Source organism: Rousettus aegyptiacus, unplaced genomic scaffold (genome assembly GCF_014176215.1).
Source record: "Rousettus aegyptiacus isolate mRouAeg1 unplaced genomic scaffold, mRouAeg1.p scaffold_m13_p_14, whole genome shotgun sequence".
In the NCBI taxonomy this organism is placed as follows: Eukaryota; Metazoa; Chordata; class Mammalia; order Chiroptera; family Pteropodidae; genus Rousettus; species Rousettus aegyptiacus.
The window spans coordinates 24,909,357-24,925,147 of record NW_023416289.1 but is presented as its reverse complement, the minus strand read 5'-3'; the positions used below and the strand labels follow the sequence as shown (position 1 = coordinate 24,925,147).

Sequence of the window (15,791 nt, the reverse complement as noted above, 5' to 3'; positions counted from 1 at the left end):
TCCAGTTGGCTCCTAGTGCACCTTTTTATTCCTGTTTACAGATGCGGAAACCAAGCTTCAAAAAAATATAAAAGCTTCTACCATCATTCAACTAACAAGAGGAGAGGTGCGATTAGAAGTATAGGATTCTAAAGCACACCTTTGGGTTTGTTGGGTTTTTTTCCTATTCACCATATTGCATCTGAATATAGTCAATCTTTGTACATCAACAGCTGCTATATATTTCACCTGGTGGTTTTTTAAGGCAACAACAGTTTTGAGATTAATTAATCTGCTATGTACATTATAGGAAAATTAGGCTTTTTAAAATTTATTATAGTGTACATTTTAATGAATTTTCACAGCAAAGCCATGCATCCAACCAGCACCCAGATCAAGACACAACATTACCAACTTACCAAAAATCTTCCTCGTGCTTTCTTCCAGTCATCCCTACCCCAAAGATGACTTCTATCTTGACTTCTAACACCATAAATCAGTTGTGCCTGATTTTTATTTTAAATAAATGAAATGATATATTAGTCCTTTTTGAGGCTGGATTCTTTTGATCACTCTCTTATGTTTTCATGGGATTTGATTAGTGTAATATTTTTAAAGCTTCCAACCACGTATTTCACAAGAAATTATACAAGCAAAGTAACGCTTGTAAAAACATGTTAAGCCACTGCATAAAAAAGAGCACATTACTCTATAAAAAGTATATTTACTTAAGATTATCATAACACAAAGAAAGGAGAACCACCCCGAGATGTAACTAAATTTCTTTTTATCCCAAGGTGCCTTGGTTCCTCCTCCTCCTCAATATCTATAGTTTCATCAACAAAGAGCTGCCTTAAAATGTCTCTGTGGGTCTTTTTCACAGGAAAGGTGGTTCCTGACTGACAGGATGTCATTCTTGCCAACGCATAGCCAAAACCTCATTCGGCTGCTTCTAACATATAATGGTTCAAGATATTTCCTGTCAAATTTGACTAAAATATTGCCCAGAAATCCAAGAGATCTCTGATTTACAGAAGTTTTTTATTTTTCTATTTCATTAACAGTCACTGCCTAGTGATTATTAATCTGTCCTAGTCCTTTCAACAGGGATGTCAAACCCTTGACACTCCTGCCATCACACCCTTTCAATGCCACCGCCATGGACATTGTTCAATCAGAGCACTCTTTCCCTTAGAACCTACTTGCCCCAACATTCCTAACAGCCAGAGGTGGCACAAGCGAGGAAACTTATTTGCTGTCCTGCTCACACACAAAACATTGTGTTATTTCCTGGTTGAATCTGGGCTTTTATCACGTTGTTTTCTAGTTAGATTCAGGCTTCTAATTTCTACCCAGTCCTTGCAATGTCTCTTCCCCACTCATGAACATACTCTAGCTTTCATTTTTCTGATGGGTAATGGATGGGGTACCCTTCACAGGCTTCTGCACAAGCCACACAGCCAAAGCTGTGTCCCCCATTGGCTAAGGTCAGCTTTTAGAAGAGAGAGCAGAGTGAGGAAGATGGATGGAGAAAGGTGGATACAGGGTTGATGTATCTATAGCCAACACATCTGCTCAACATTCATTTCTTCTTCTGGTAATGGGACCTTGGTTAGGTTTGGGGAAATATTATGAGTTGAATTGTGTTTCCCCCACTAAAAAAAGATATGTTGAAGTCCTAACCCCAGTGCCTCAGAATGTGACCTTATGGGGTTGCTGCAGATGGAATTAGTTAAAATGAGTTCAAACTGAAGTAGGGTCCTTCATCCAAATGACAGGTATCCTTATAAGAAGAGGAAAATTAGAACTCAGACAGGTTGGGAAGACAGCCATATGAAGGTAGAGGCAGAGATTAGAGCTATGCTTCCACAAGCCAAGGATCACCTGGGGCTACCAGAAGCTGAAAGAGGAAGAATTCTCCCCTAGAAGCTTCGGAGGGAGTGAGTCCCAGCTGACAACTTGATTTTGGACTTCTGGCTTCAGAACTATAAAACAACTTAAAATAATTGTTCTATTGTTTTAAGCCACCAACTTTTGGTGCTTTATTACAGCAGTGTTAGGACACCAGAGAAGGGCCCATCCCTTTCCTGGCCCTTGTGGTCTTGGTTGGACTGCCAAACCTGTCCAGGCTATGGGGAAAAGACTCTTTTCCCCTGGAATGTGGGTTTTGAGCATGAAAATGCAGAGATGGACAAGACCTGGAGTCAGATCCCAGCTTTGCCACTTACTGACCTACTGGGATGGGGGCTAGCCTCCTCTTAAGGGTTTCTGAGCAGGTAAGACAGGTACCTCCTGAGGGAACTGGTGCTGTGAGCAAACTGGAGCCTATTTGCAACCCTGCTCATTAGAATTCTTTGCTAGAACCATTTTAGAGACATTATGGTTCCCTTTTCTGGTAAAGAGGAAGAGGAGAGCATCACTGCCTGTATTCAACTCCCAGAGGGGACGTTTGGACAATATCATCCTCAAATTTATTATTTTCCAAGCCCAGGGAAGAAGGATAAAACAGAGAGGTAAGAGGACCTTGGCCTAGCTTTCCCATTCTTTGCAAGAAGCCAGAACACCCACCTGAACATTAGCCCACCACAGAAAGGGACACAGCCTCCCCAGTCCCATAACTCACTAAGGAGGGACCTGAGATTGGTCATTTTTCCCAGGGACAAACCCCACAAGAACAATCTTAGCCAACTAGCCATGGCACTATCATTAAAGTGAGCTGCCCTAGATGCAAGGGCACAAGAAGGAGTCTCACAATCACCTAGGAAGAGAGCAGGAAAGACTACATAGCTAATCATACGCTCAAGGATAGAATCTCTATTTTTCAGATGACTAAACTGATGCTCTGAAATGTTAAGCTGTCCCAGACTACAGAGAGCTAGGAAGCCAGAACTCACTGACTCCAAAGTCCATGCTCTTTCTGCTGTGCTAAATCATCTCTCACCCTCTGGGATGACACTGCATGCCCCACAGTCCCAGTTTGCTTATGCATTTATTCATGCATGCACGTGATTGTTCATCGCATGTTCATTGAGTACCTACTGCATGCTAATAGCTGTGTTAGATGCTGGTAATACAGAACTGAGTGAAATAGACAAGGTATTCTATTGGGGGTTGGAGGGAGGTACAGATGCTTACCAGATAAATAAATGTATACTTAATTTCAAGGTGAAGAAAGTGCTATGAAAGTAATAAATAAGATAAGGAGATTAAGAATAATAGCTGGAGATTTAAAACCTGGACACCAGGGAACACCTACTCAAGAAAGTAATATTTAAACCAGTAGTGTTTCAACTGGCCGATGATGTTGTCACCATAGGCCATTTGGCAATTCCTGTACATTTTTCGGTTGTCACAGCTGAGGAGTGGCATGCTGTATGTATCTAGTGAGTAGAGGTCATGTTTGCTGTTAAACATCCTATGAACAGCCCCAACAACAAAGGATTTTCTGTCCTAAATGTTAATGGTGCCAAGACTGAGAACTCCTGATTTAGACCAAGATATAAAGGTGAAAAAGAAACCTGTCCTGTAAAGGGGTTCCACCCGCCTCCAAGCAGTCCAGGTGAAAAGAATGGCATATGCTGCTAAGGCTACCATGGCAAAAAAAAAAAAAAAAAAAAACAAAAAACCAAGCTGTAAGTTGAGAGGAACAAGATCTTGCAGGGCAGAAATCTGGGTTTCTGTTCTCTACAGTAGAAAGCCTTTGAAGGCTCTCACACCAAAGAGGAGTTCACTGGCTACCATACAGAGAATGGGTGAGAGTGTCAAGAGCGAAATCCCAGAGGCCAAGAGCAGCCCTGGAAGAAAGGACAGTAGCTTTGACTAGAGCAGAGGCAGTAGAGGAGAGCAGTGGTTGTGTCAAGATGCATTCTGAAAGTAGAAGTCACAACACATGTGGGAGAAGGAGAAATGAAGGGATTAAGGCAACTCAGGATTTTGGTCTCCACAGAGTGCCAGGTAGGAGGAGGGGGTCCCATGTTAAGAGTGCAGATTCACACATGTGAAGTCTGAGACAGCTAGTGGAACTGGGTGCATAGCGTTTGGAGAGAAGAATTGCTGACGAAAGGCCTTGAGCTGTGGTGCATTCACAATGCGCCGCTATGCATTAGCTTCACCTGAGAATGGAGATCTCTAAAGAAACACCAACACCCAAGTCACATGGCTTTGGTCAGATAAACCCAAACTCTGGAAGTGGGCACCCAAGCATCAGTATGTTTTAAAAGCTCCATAGGTGATTCTAATGCATGGCAATTGTTGATTTGTTGACATCCACCAGACTCGAGGTGCTGCCCCAAAAGACCTTCTCTGTGTTCATGGCAGCCCACAGTGGGCTGAGAAGCCTCACCTTCATGCATTCCAAAGAAATTCTCTCTAGTTCAGGTCTATTTAAAACTCTCTCTGCTTTTTCAGTGGTTGGCTGAGTTCTACCTGTCAAAACAATGAACTGCTCATAGTCTTGGGTGCTCTTGTGTTACTCACAGTTCCAGACGTTTTGTTCCGAAACACCCTTGTTTAGCGCAATATCAGTCTCCTGTTGAAGCCCCAGGGCTGCTCCATCTCCTCCCTCCCTTTGGGGATAGAATATTTGCAACCAACCTTTGTGAACTTTCTTTCCGGATGATTCCCAGCACTGCCCTCTGCCTCTGTGTACTCAAAGCAGAAGAGAATAAATACATTCAGACCTGGTCTGTTCTTTAAGATCCAGTTCAATCCTCATTTCCTTTTATTATTATTGGGCACCCACCATGTGACCTGTTTTGTACCTGGCACTTGGGGGTACTATGATCAATAAGGGCAATACAGCCCCTGATCTAGGGAGCTCATACCCTGGGACAGGGTATCTCAACCTCAGCACTACTGACATTTGAGATAAGGCTGTTCTGTGTACTGCAGGATGTTTAGCAGCACCCCTTGCTTCTGCCCACTAGATACCAGTAGCATGTTCTATGCTTCCCACTTAAACAACCAAAAATGTCTTTAGACATGGCTAAAAAGTCCCCTGAGAAGCAGAATTCCCCTTGGTCAAGAACTGCCACTTTAGGAGGAAAAAAAAAAAAACAAAAACATTAAACAAATACTCATAAAGGTTGATAAAGTTGATGAAAGGGGCATAAAAAAAGAGATCTAATATAACTTGGCAGGAACAAAGAAATAACAGCTCTTAATGGAGACTACCTGTTCCAGCCCAGAAAATAGCTGGAATTATTTCCAGCATGATATTCCCTCTGATTACTTTAATGTCTTTAGTCCTCCCAATTTCCACCAGTACCATTCACCAATTATATGCTATGCAGCCAGGCACAATGTTAAGCATTTGGCATGCCTTATTTATTTCATTTTATTCTTATAACTACCCTATAACCAACTATAACTAGCACTACAAACCACTGAAGATTTGCTACATAAGTAAACTGCCTTTTTAACCAATAGCTTTGCGTATTAGTATTGTACACTAACTAGAATAAAAGCTGAGGCACCCCTGGCTTCTACCTTTTCTTTAGTCCTTAGACGAGTGGTCCCCAACCTTTTGGGCACTAGGGACCGGTGCTCCTATGAGCATCTAATGCCTAATGATCAAAGATGGAGCTGAGGCGGTGATGCCAGCTCTGGGGAGAGGCTCCAAATACAGATGAAGCTTCACTGGCTCATCCATCCACTGCTCACCTCTTGCTGTGTGGCCCACTTCCTAACAGGCCACGAACCAGTTCTGGTCTCTGTCCCCAGGAGTTGGGGACCCCTGCTTTAGAAAACAGCCGTTTACTTCATCAGTTACCACAATCCTTTGGTACTGTTAATGTCTTCTGATTTAATTTCACTTTATTAGTTCCAGTCAGGTTTGTATTGCTCATACCAAGAAGGAACACAATGTTAAATCTGAGTCAGTATCTCAAAGGAATGTCAAGAAACTAAAAATGGTCCAGAGGACACTGAGTAGAGTGGTGAAAGTTCCGGAAACCAGGCCATGGGAGGAATAGTAAAAGGAATGAGAAGATTTAGTGAGAAGCAGATTTGGCTATCATATGATGCAGTCTTCACATTTTTCCACTGGCTATCATGCAAAAGAGTGCTGTAATTCGATTATGTGACTTCTAAGGGCACAATTAATACACTGATGGATATTCCAGGAGCACATATTTTGGTTCATCGTAGGGAAAATATTTACAACTATTAGCATTATATAAAAGTAAGATGTTTTCCCTGAAGAGGTAGTGAGCTTTCCATCACCGGGGTTATTCAAACAACCACAGTAGAGGAAACAGATGATCCCAAAAAGGACGTTCAGGCATTGAGAGATGATTGGTTGAAAAAAAAGTTATATAAAGTGGCAGAATGAGATGTTCTTCCCTCTTCACCACTTTTTCCCTCCAATATGTACACATGTAATTAAATTTGGTTATTTTCTCGTGTAAATCTGTCTCACATAGATTTGATTATTAGACCAGCCGAAAGAACAATAAGGGTAGAGGAAAGTTTCTTCCTCTCCCGCAAACACAAATTTTCATTTCAAGTCCTGCCTCTGGAGAACCCAGCCTAAGGCAAGGTAAATGAAGGATTCAAACCCAAGCCTGTCAGACTTCAAAGTTTTTTCCACCTTGTCCTGCTTAAGATTCTACTGCAGTCATACAGGCCTGTTCTTCATTAATTTTAGTCATTTCAAAAACCCCGGAAGCTTCGGGTAACTTGAAGACAAATAGGTGTTCAAATGCTCTGTGCTTGCTTATTTCTTCTTACTATAATTATATGTCTCTGAGACAAAAGGCCTTTGTATATCTTAGCAAAATGAAATAAACGACTCAAAGAAAATAAGTTACTTTTTTGAACTTGTCCTCATAATTGTCCTACACCTGGGTCCATAATTAAATAGACACTAAAATGAACTTTACCCTTTTAATGTGATCCCTTTTAAAAATATTTTTATCATGTAAGTAATGTGACTCCATTAGAGAAATTCTAGGGGAAACGTCTAGGGGGGAAACATTCAAGGGCCCCATTTTTTTTTTAATCATATGACATGGTTACATCTCGCTCACACACCTGGATCTCCTGCATATTTTCCTTTAGAGCAGTTTTGCATGGTGTAACAAGATCCTGTGGTTTTCATTCTTAATGGTTGCTCCTTGTTCCACTTAGAGGATGTGCTGTAATTTGTCACAATTTTGACTGCGTTTGGTATTTCATTATTTTAAATAAGAGTGCGCTGAACAACTTTGTGAATATGCCATTTTGTTTGACATGAACCCTTTGACCTTATTTCAGATTATTTCTTTAAGAGAAATTTCCAAATCCTGAATTATTGATAAAGGAATAATATTTTTGGCTTTTAATGTACATCGTCAAATTTCTCCCAGTGCTCCTCCCGCCTCCATACACTAAAATGTGTAACAATTTATAATACAAGTCCGCCTGACAAAAAGATTATTCCAAGTCATGGCACCTTATTATTTTTTAATGAGTTTTGATCTAACTAAATGAATTCATTTAAAAATTTTCCATTTAGTACAAAGGCCTTGAAACCTTCTCCAGAGTCATACTGAACTTATGGCATTCCTCATTAAAATTACAAAGAACCTGAAAAGTACGTTTTAGTCACTCAAAACTGTATGTAGTTCCTTTCTTAATTCTCAGCTTTCTAATTGCTAAGCATTTCATTGAAAGATTAGTCAACGGGTTTGAGTTGCCTAATTTAATCAGTTATTTCACATACCTCTAACATAAATCAAGACATTTCGATGGCTGATGGGGGCTAACCAATGGAGGTGTGTGTTTTGTAAGCATTTCTGCTTGTCTACAGCTGCAAAAATAGAGGATAAAGAACACTGACAAGATAAACAAGCAATAGAGGATTCCTGTTTTCTCAGTTACCTTGAAGTTTGCCTTAGTGCATCCTAAGGGTTAGTACTCTTTTAGCCTTAGAAGTACTGCTCCCTGAAATTGATTTCCAGGAATACTTGAACCTCCAGGAGATCATATCTTCTTAGTGTCAACCATAGCATTGCTATTTTTTAAAAAAAACATGCTTAATTGTCTTGTCTTTTTTCACACAAGTGGAAAAGTACAAATAATAAATTCAACCTGGAATTATTCTGAAGGCCATGGGTACTTACTAGTATACAGAGAACAGAAAGATTTAGACTGCTGTTACTTTTTTCACCCGCCTGCCCAGAGAATTCTAGCGAATCAGCAGAAAACCCATTCAGTCTTATAGCTGCATAGGTCCAGGTGATACCAGACATTCATGTAGGTAAACATTCCATTGATCAACTAGGTTTTCTACCTTTGAACTGTTTGTTTTTGTGGTTTTGTGTACGTGCGTGTGTGTAAGAGAAAGAGCTTGTTTTCCACAGCTTTTCTGAACTCCAACAAGTGCCAACTTGCATTTTATTTTGAGAGAAGAATTTCATCGTTGAATTAAAGAGGCAAAATAGACTACTCACTTTATATTCCATTTCTCTGTGAATTGGGAAAACTCATTTGTTTCAATCCATACCCCATATTTGCCTTCACCCTCAGCAGGTTTGGGGTGATGGGGTGGCTGTGGGGTGACGACATGCTGGCAAATGATTCTGGAGCTGATATCCTTAACTTTGGCAGGATCTTCTAGGTTAGGATAATACTAGGCAATCCTAATTAAAGCCCTTTCCAAGCTCAAACCTCACAACCAAACAAACCAGTTTTAGAATCTGTGGAATTAAATTTGACCTCACACTTGCAGTGGAAAAAGAAACACAAAAGAAGGAAAAAAGTGGCAGCTTAGGACACACCGCCGGTTTGATCCGAATAAGAAACATTGCCAGTCTAATTACAGATACGAAGACAAAGGTTCAGAGGAGACACATGGTTTTGACAACAACCAGGCAAACTGCAAAGTTTTCAGCCCTGGCGAGCCCTTTGAATATGTTCACACAGCGGAGTACAAAAATAACCTGGCTTTGTCAGCTTCTCTGCGCATCTAGGGAATAAGACCCAAAGTCTAGAAAACAACCAAACATTAAACTCAACAAAATTTCGTTTAAGCCTAAAGAAACCTACAATGAAACACATGAAGTACTGCAGGTTTGCTTATTAATATTTATCCTGGGAAATTAACAAAACCATGGTTTAGGTGCACTTCATCTTCCTTGTCCCTCTCACGTGCACCTCCTGAAGAAAGCAAACCAAAGGAATGCAGCGAAACCCACTTGGGGATGTGGTTTCATGCCAAGTGTTTGATTTTTAAACCAAATTTGAAAAAGTCCCACTAAGACAAAGCAGGTACCAGATCATGCCCTGAGTGAGAGTCGCAGTGCCGTCCGCTTACCTGTGATTAGCACCACCTTTGCATCCACAGGTAATAACTCTTGATAAGATAAATAAATATACATGAGGAAACATGACAGAGAAAAGAGGATCAAGCTCCAGAAGAGAGACAGGCTGAGCAGGCAAAGTCCTCCCAAGACGCCTACCAAGCAGATCACCTTTCTTCCCACCTGCCCTGGGCTCTTCTTGAGTTTGCAAAGGACTAGTCCTCCCAGCACTGTGGTGACAGCCAGGCAGAGACACATCATCTCAGAAAAGAAAGTGCTCATTCTCAGAGACTCCACTGCACTTTTTCGTCCTCAGAGCAAGTGGGCAAATGCTGGCTGGAGGCAGCCTTGTATATGTGAACAGAGAGGCAAGAAGGGGCGGAGGGGAGGGGGGTCAGGGGGGAGGGGAAGGAAGGCAGCCCCAGCACACTTTGAATGAGGCTGGATTAATCATACACATACAGGCACATATTTCCTAGTGGGTAATTCAAACCAGTGTACCGTTTGATATGAATACCACAGCTCTTCCTATTTGATTGCTCCCCCACAACCACACATGACACACATGCATTCTCACCCACAACAAATATTCATTAGTCTTTTAATGATCTCTGAAAAAGCTAACTAATTGGATAACTATTGACAGAATTCAATCTGAACTGTGAATTCCAAAACCTCTAACTTACAGGAAAACACGCTTCTCCTTAGGCACCTGTGGCATGTCCGTCTGTCTGGTCTTTTTTCTGACGTGTGTGTGTGTGTGTGTGTGTGTGTGTGTGTGTGTGTGTGTGTGTCTGCATGTGTGTCTGTCTGTGTGTTTGTAAATTCAGGCAACAAGTGAGGTTTAGAAGATTGATTCTAGAAGGGGAAGGCATCGCTGATTTTGTCCATATCTGCAGGACTCCCATCATCTCCCACCTGAGTCAGACTGAAGGGTGGATGGAGAGGGAAAAAAGAACTAGAGGAAGAGACTCACGTCAGATGAAAAGTGCTTTGGTTTTGCCAGAGGGGAGATATGCCAGGATGAGATAGCAACAATGATCATACAATTAATGATGGCCCACATCTATTTGTGCTTATTTGTGCCATATATAGCTACTTATCCATTCATGCTCTCTATTGAGACCCCCTTCTCTGCCAATCTCTAAACTAATTGACACTCATCAGTCAATATGCTCAGTCTCTTTGAGTACAATATCCTTATGATGGTAGCTTCTATTATTATAGTAATTTTATAGGTTGAGAACACGAGTCACAGAGAGGTTAAAAGACTTGCCCGAGATCACATAACAGTGCAGTCAAGCAGCCTTGTTTCACAGTTTTATGCTCTTAACCACTTTAATGCCTGTCTTAGGCAAAAAATAAAAGACAATCAGTATGTTATGTACTAGTGCACACCTTACCTTCATTTAAACCCTAGGAAACATTTCAAGGTAGGTATTACTACACTCTCTTTAGAAAGAGGAAAACAGAGGCTGAGAGATGGTAAGTAGTGGATTTGGACCCACACCCATGACTTACTGGGTCAAAGCCAGCACTCAGAGCTGTGATAACTTATATCATTTCTTTGACCACCAGCGACAATGCTGATTGCCCCAAGAGGGCACCGAGCCACTGGGACTTACAGTGTGCCCTGTGTGTTGCGGGCATCTGGCAAGAAGGGATGCAGAATTGATAAGGAAAGCTCTCACTTTGAGGTCAGACTATTCATATTCAAATCCAATCTAAGCTCTGCCATTTACTAACTAGGTCGTTTTAGGCGAGTGACTTCACCTCCCTAGGCAGCTGTCAAATAATAAAAATACCAAGGTAGAGCACTTAACACACCCGGCCTGGAACACCAGAAGAAACTTCATAAATGCCAGCAATTTGTATTTTTTTAAACAGGGCAGTTTGGAGGGAGGAAAAATGAAATTTCCACCTTTCTAAGGTGTTCTGCCTGGACTAATAACCAAATTAACATGAGACAGATTAACAGGAGAAAATAACCAAATTTATTATGTATATACAAGTGGGAGTTCTATAAAAACATGAGACTTCAGGACATATCAGGTAGTTAAGGCTTATATGTCATCTTGAGCTAAGGAGAAAAGGGGGATTGTGATTTGAAACTTCAAAGGAGAGGAAAGCAAATCACATGGAGATGGAAGAGCAAATGTTAGGTAAATAAATGTTTGCTGGACCATCTTTAACAATGGCACACCGAAAGGACTTTGGGTTTCTCCTTGTCTGTCACACACTAGTTCATATTTAACTATAGTTATCTATGATAAGACTGCCCTACCTTGAGCAAGTCCTCTAAATTTTTTTAACTGCTTAGGGCAGAGGTCTTTTGTTTCTCAAAAATGACAAACTTAAAATAATCAATATCTCAGAAAGCGCATTTTGGCATGGCAAACTTCGCTTCCCCTCACAGGAAGAACAAGAGGAGTACAATTAAGTGCCCAATGGAATACTGACTTGTCCTAAAACATGGCTGAAGTTAGCATGAGTTGAGGAGCAGGGAGGAGGAGCGGGGAGGACACCAATTACAGACGATCTTGGGGAGGCAGGGCTGTGGAGGGAATGTACCCACCATGTAAGTTTAATGGTGCTTTGGGGGAAGCTGGCTCTCGCTTCAGGTGAGCCTTTGGTGAGTCACTGTCCCTGGCCAGCTCAGCTATAAAGGGAGCCCACCTGGGTTCAGGGCTATCTCTAGACCCAAGGAAAACCAGGTGTGAACCATCTTGTTCTGTGGGACTGCAAGGAGTGATGACAAAGTCATTTAGGGGTTTTCTCATGGGACCATGGCACCTCTTGTCTGCCCTCAGAGCCCCATGGACATCTGAGGTGAAGAGAGGCTGACAGCTCCAGGCCAGGAAACTTAGGGGAAAGAATCTGGAATTCCCTTTGGCTAGCCCTGAGATCTTCCTCCCTCCACACACCCTGTTTACTTGTATTAGCTGTGGACACACACATCCCAGATGCAGGTACCTCTCACAGGCCTCTTGGTCTCACCAGCCAGGAGGATTCAGACAAACTAGCCCTGGTGTCAGATTGCTTTCCAGGTGAAGCTACCGGGTGGTTACAGCTCTTTTCTGGGGGCCTCAATACTTTGTCAGTGACACCTACACTGGGGTTGGGGCCAAACATCTACATGGGTTTCTTGATGGTCCCATGCACTGGAGATGAAGCAAATCTCCTGGTGACACCCCATGTGGCTTCCTAGATGCTCAGTTCTGGGGCTCCAAAGGACGGGGTGACTGCTGTTGTGAAGTGGAAGTCTAGGTGAGGATGGTTCTTGCCCTCTGATGGGGAAGGAGGTGCACAGTTAAGAATGTGAGCTTTAAAGCCTCACAAAACCAAGTTCGAATCTTGACTTTGCCATTTTACTAGCTGTAAGGTATTGGGCAAGTTACCATCCCTTCCTGAGAGTCAGTTTTCCTCCTCTCCATAAAGGAAGCCCCTAGTGTTGTTTTTAAAGGCGAACCACATAATTCTTGCATTGTTTCTGGCACTGACAGGACAATAGCCACTTTTCTCATTGTTGGAAGCACTCACTGCCTTACGAGGACTAAGGTCTTTATATCCTGGGCAGAGGTAGAGGTTCTTGCCAGCTTCCTCCTCACTCATTTATTTCTTCATTCCATTCATCACACACTTCTTCCCCTTATCATTTTTCAGATTCTGCTTAAATATCACCTCTTCACCACCCAACTTGAATAACTTTCATCACCACACCCTATTTCCTTTGCTGCACTTAGGTCAATTCATAATTCTGTACTTTGCCCAGGCACATAACTTTTTAGTGAAAGGTTTATCTTTGTCTTAAGCAAGCCCCATTCATTGTTTCTGTGCATCTAGCTTAAGATACCTTTGAAATAAGCCTAACCACCCTCAAGAGAACACATAATCTTGTTAAGTATCCTGTAATTCAGTCCATCCCTTGCTCTCCCCTGCCTTCATCTAATCTTATGTCCCTCCTTAATTCCAAATGCCTAAAAGAAACTGCAAACTGTCATTCTCAGGAGCATTCAGAATCTTGCTTCCCAGCAATTGTCATCAGTTTGAGTTCGAATAAACTTTTATAAAGATTTTCTATAGGTTTGGATGTTTTAATGTCAACATTAGCAGCCTGGCCTTTCTTAGAATGGGATCCAATTATTTATATCTCCCCAGGAAGGTTGGACCCAGAATGGGGCATAATAGTTCAGTACAGTATTAAATATATATATTTATATAATTTACCATAATATATAATTTATAATATAATGTATTATATTGTCTTAATATATAATTCATTATATATAATATATAACATTATATATTATATATAATTTATTAAAATATGTAATTTTAATATAATATAATCTATAATATAATATGTGTATATTTATGTATATTTCATCCCCTTCTGTACTCAGCACTGACCACAGCAAGGAGCAACAACTACACCTAAGAGGAAAAAGTCATACACACATGCACGCACACGCACGTACACACATACACACCTTTCTTTAAATTTAATAATTTTGTTTAAGCACAGATTATGAGGTAGTTCTTGTCTTATCGAGGAGGTTTGTAATATCAGTAAAAAAGATTTAGAAATGTCTTTACAACTCTGATGGCTTTATGTACAACAGAAATAAATGGCCCAAATATTCCCAAGTCTCTGGCTTTCTGGGGCTTTTCTTCTCTTATAAGACTGGAGTCTTAATGCCTCACAGAGAACTCCCTACATTATCTCTAAATATATGGGGGGATTTACATTTCTCATAAAGCTTTTCTTGCTACCAGCAGGTCCAGAGAAGTCTGGTTCCTACCAGCAATTCATTTCCCCTGGGCCCAGGTGTTCCTTTCGGGCTGCTGCCCAGTGCTGAGCTCTGAACCTTTTCTTCACCCAACAGAGCCACCACCACACTGGCTTCAGCAGAGGAATGAATTGGGACAGGCTGCACTTCCCTTAACTTCCCTGTCCCACAGTTTCTCACAACACCAGTGAGACAAGGCTCTTGTGTATAACAGACTTTCGCTGGAAGCCGAGGGGCTGGGCAATAAAGTGAGCTGTACGAGGAATGCCAAGAGCATTGCTTGCTCACCATCACTGCTCATGAGACTCCTGGACCCTGCCTGTCCCTGGAGAGCTTTCTCTGGCTGACTCTCTCTCCAGGACTCTGCAGTCTGCTTGTTTGCAAATTTTTTAAGCCATAGACCCTTTTGTGCAAATGAAATAATTAAGTGGAATAGCAACTGGTGAAACAAAGCAAAGTTTAACTGTCTTGGTGGAAGCCAAGGTGAGCCTAGGCAACCATCATGCTGGGCTTTTCTATCATTGCTGAGCCATCCCCAAGGCACCTGAACACAAAATCAGATGATCGTTGATTTATCTAAATTTACAGTGAGGAACCTGTGGAACAGAGAGGGAACAATACTTGACCAGAGTCAAAGGACAACGTACATCAGAATTTGGTGTAAAACCTGGGCTCTTGCTCTGTGTGTGTGTGTGTGTGTGTGAGTATGTGTCTATGGGGGTGTATGTGTGTATAAGTGCACATGTGTATACACATGTAGGTGTGTATGCATATGACTGTGTCATGTGTGTGGGGGTGTTAGTGTCTGTGGTGTGTGTGCATATGCATGTGGATATATGTGATTACATGTATGCACACATGTGTATAGGCGTGAGTATATATGAGATTGCACATGTGTACATAGGAGGTGTCTATGTGTATGTGTGTGAGTATTTATACATGTGTGTGCATTGTGTATGTGAAAGGCTGATGTGTGTTCCATCTTTGCTCTATTACAGCTCTTGAGTCCCCCTGATAAGAATTTCCTTGGGCTCTGTAGTCTGTAAACTGGAGATAATATTTCCCTTATTGTGTTCTTAGGGGGATTATGTGTGTTCAGTGCTGGTCAAGTATTTGGTGCAATGTCAGGTCCAGAGTTCTCTTGGAATAATGATTGACTTCAGGAACCTTAATCTTATTTGCAGCTCTAAGATCATCCTAATCTGTTTTTCATTACCTTTCCTACAACCTATCCATGGAGACCATATACAAACCACCTTTGCCTTTATGAGTACTTAGGACCATAAGTCCAAGAATGAAGCAAAGGGGATGAGGTGGGGTGATCTACTGAAATTAAGCAGTAGCAGATTGACGTAGTAATTGGCTTTTAGTCCATTTCCTGGTTCATCAATTATTTATTGTGTCCATTCAGTGCCAGTAATTAGAGGTATAGACCCTTCCTTGTCCTTGAGGGATTTAAGTGTCACTAAGGAAGTAAAGTGTACTCATGAACTTATCGTTTTGCCTCCCTTACATTGTGTATCGGAACAATAGTATTAGTAAAGGGCCAGCTTAAAGATCCCTCAGTTCTATTTTGATTTATCCATTTGTATATTTACAAGGGTTCTCCATCTATATAGCTCTACTTCTCATGAAGACATTAAGGAATCAACATGTATAAAAATATTTCTGCCTATGTGTAGAGGAAAAACTATTCCATTGCAGGACCACTGCCAGATATTCTAGCTAGATCCAGGTAGAA

General features: G+C 41.4%; 1 protein-coding gene across 1 annotated transcript in view; it reads right to left on the bottom strand.

The window, feature by feature from the left end:
* The window catches only part of HSD17B2 (hydroxysteroid 17-beta dehydrogenase 2), a 39,596-nt gene extending 30,007 nt beyond the window's left edge, over window positions 1-9,589 (bottom strand). Inside the window, exon 1 of the mRNA XM_016165973.2 lies at window positions 9,275-9,589. Within this exon, the coding sequence (XP_016021459.2) occupies window positions 9,275-9,542 (268 nt within the window). The 5' untranslated portion in view covers window positions 9,543-9,589. The remainder of the gene's footprint in view (window positions 1-9,274) is intronic.
* Window positions 9,590-15,791: the final 6,202 nt, after the last annotated feature.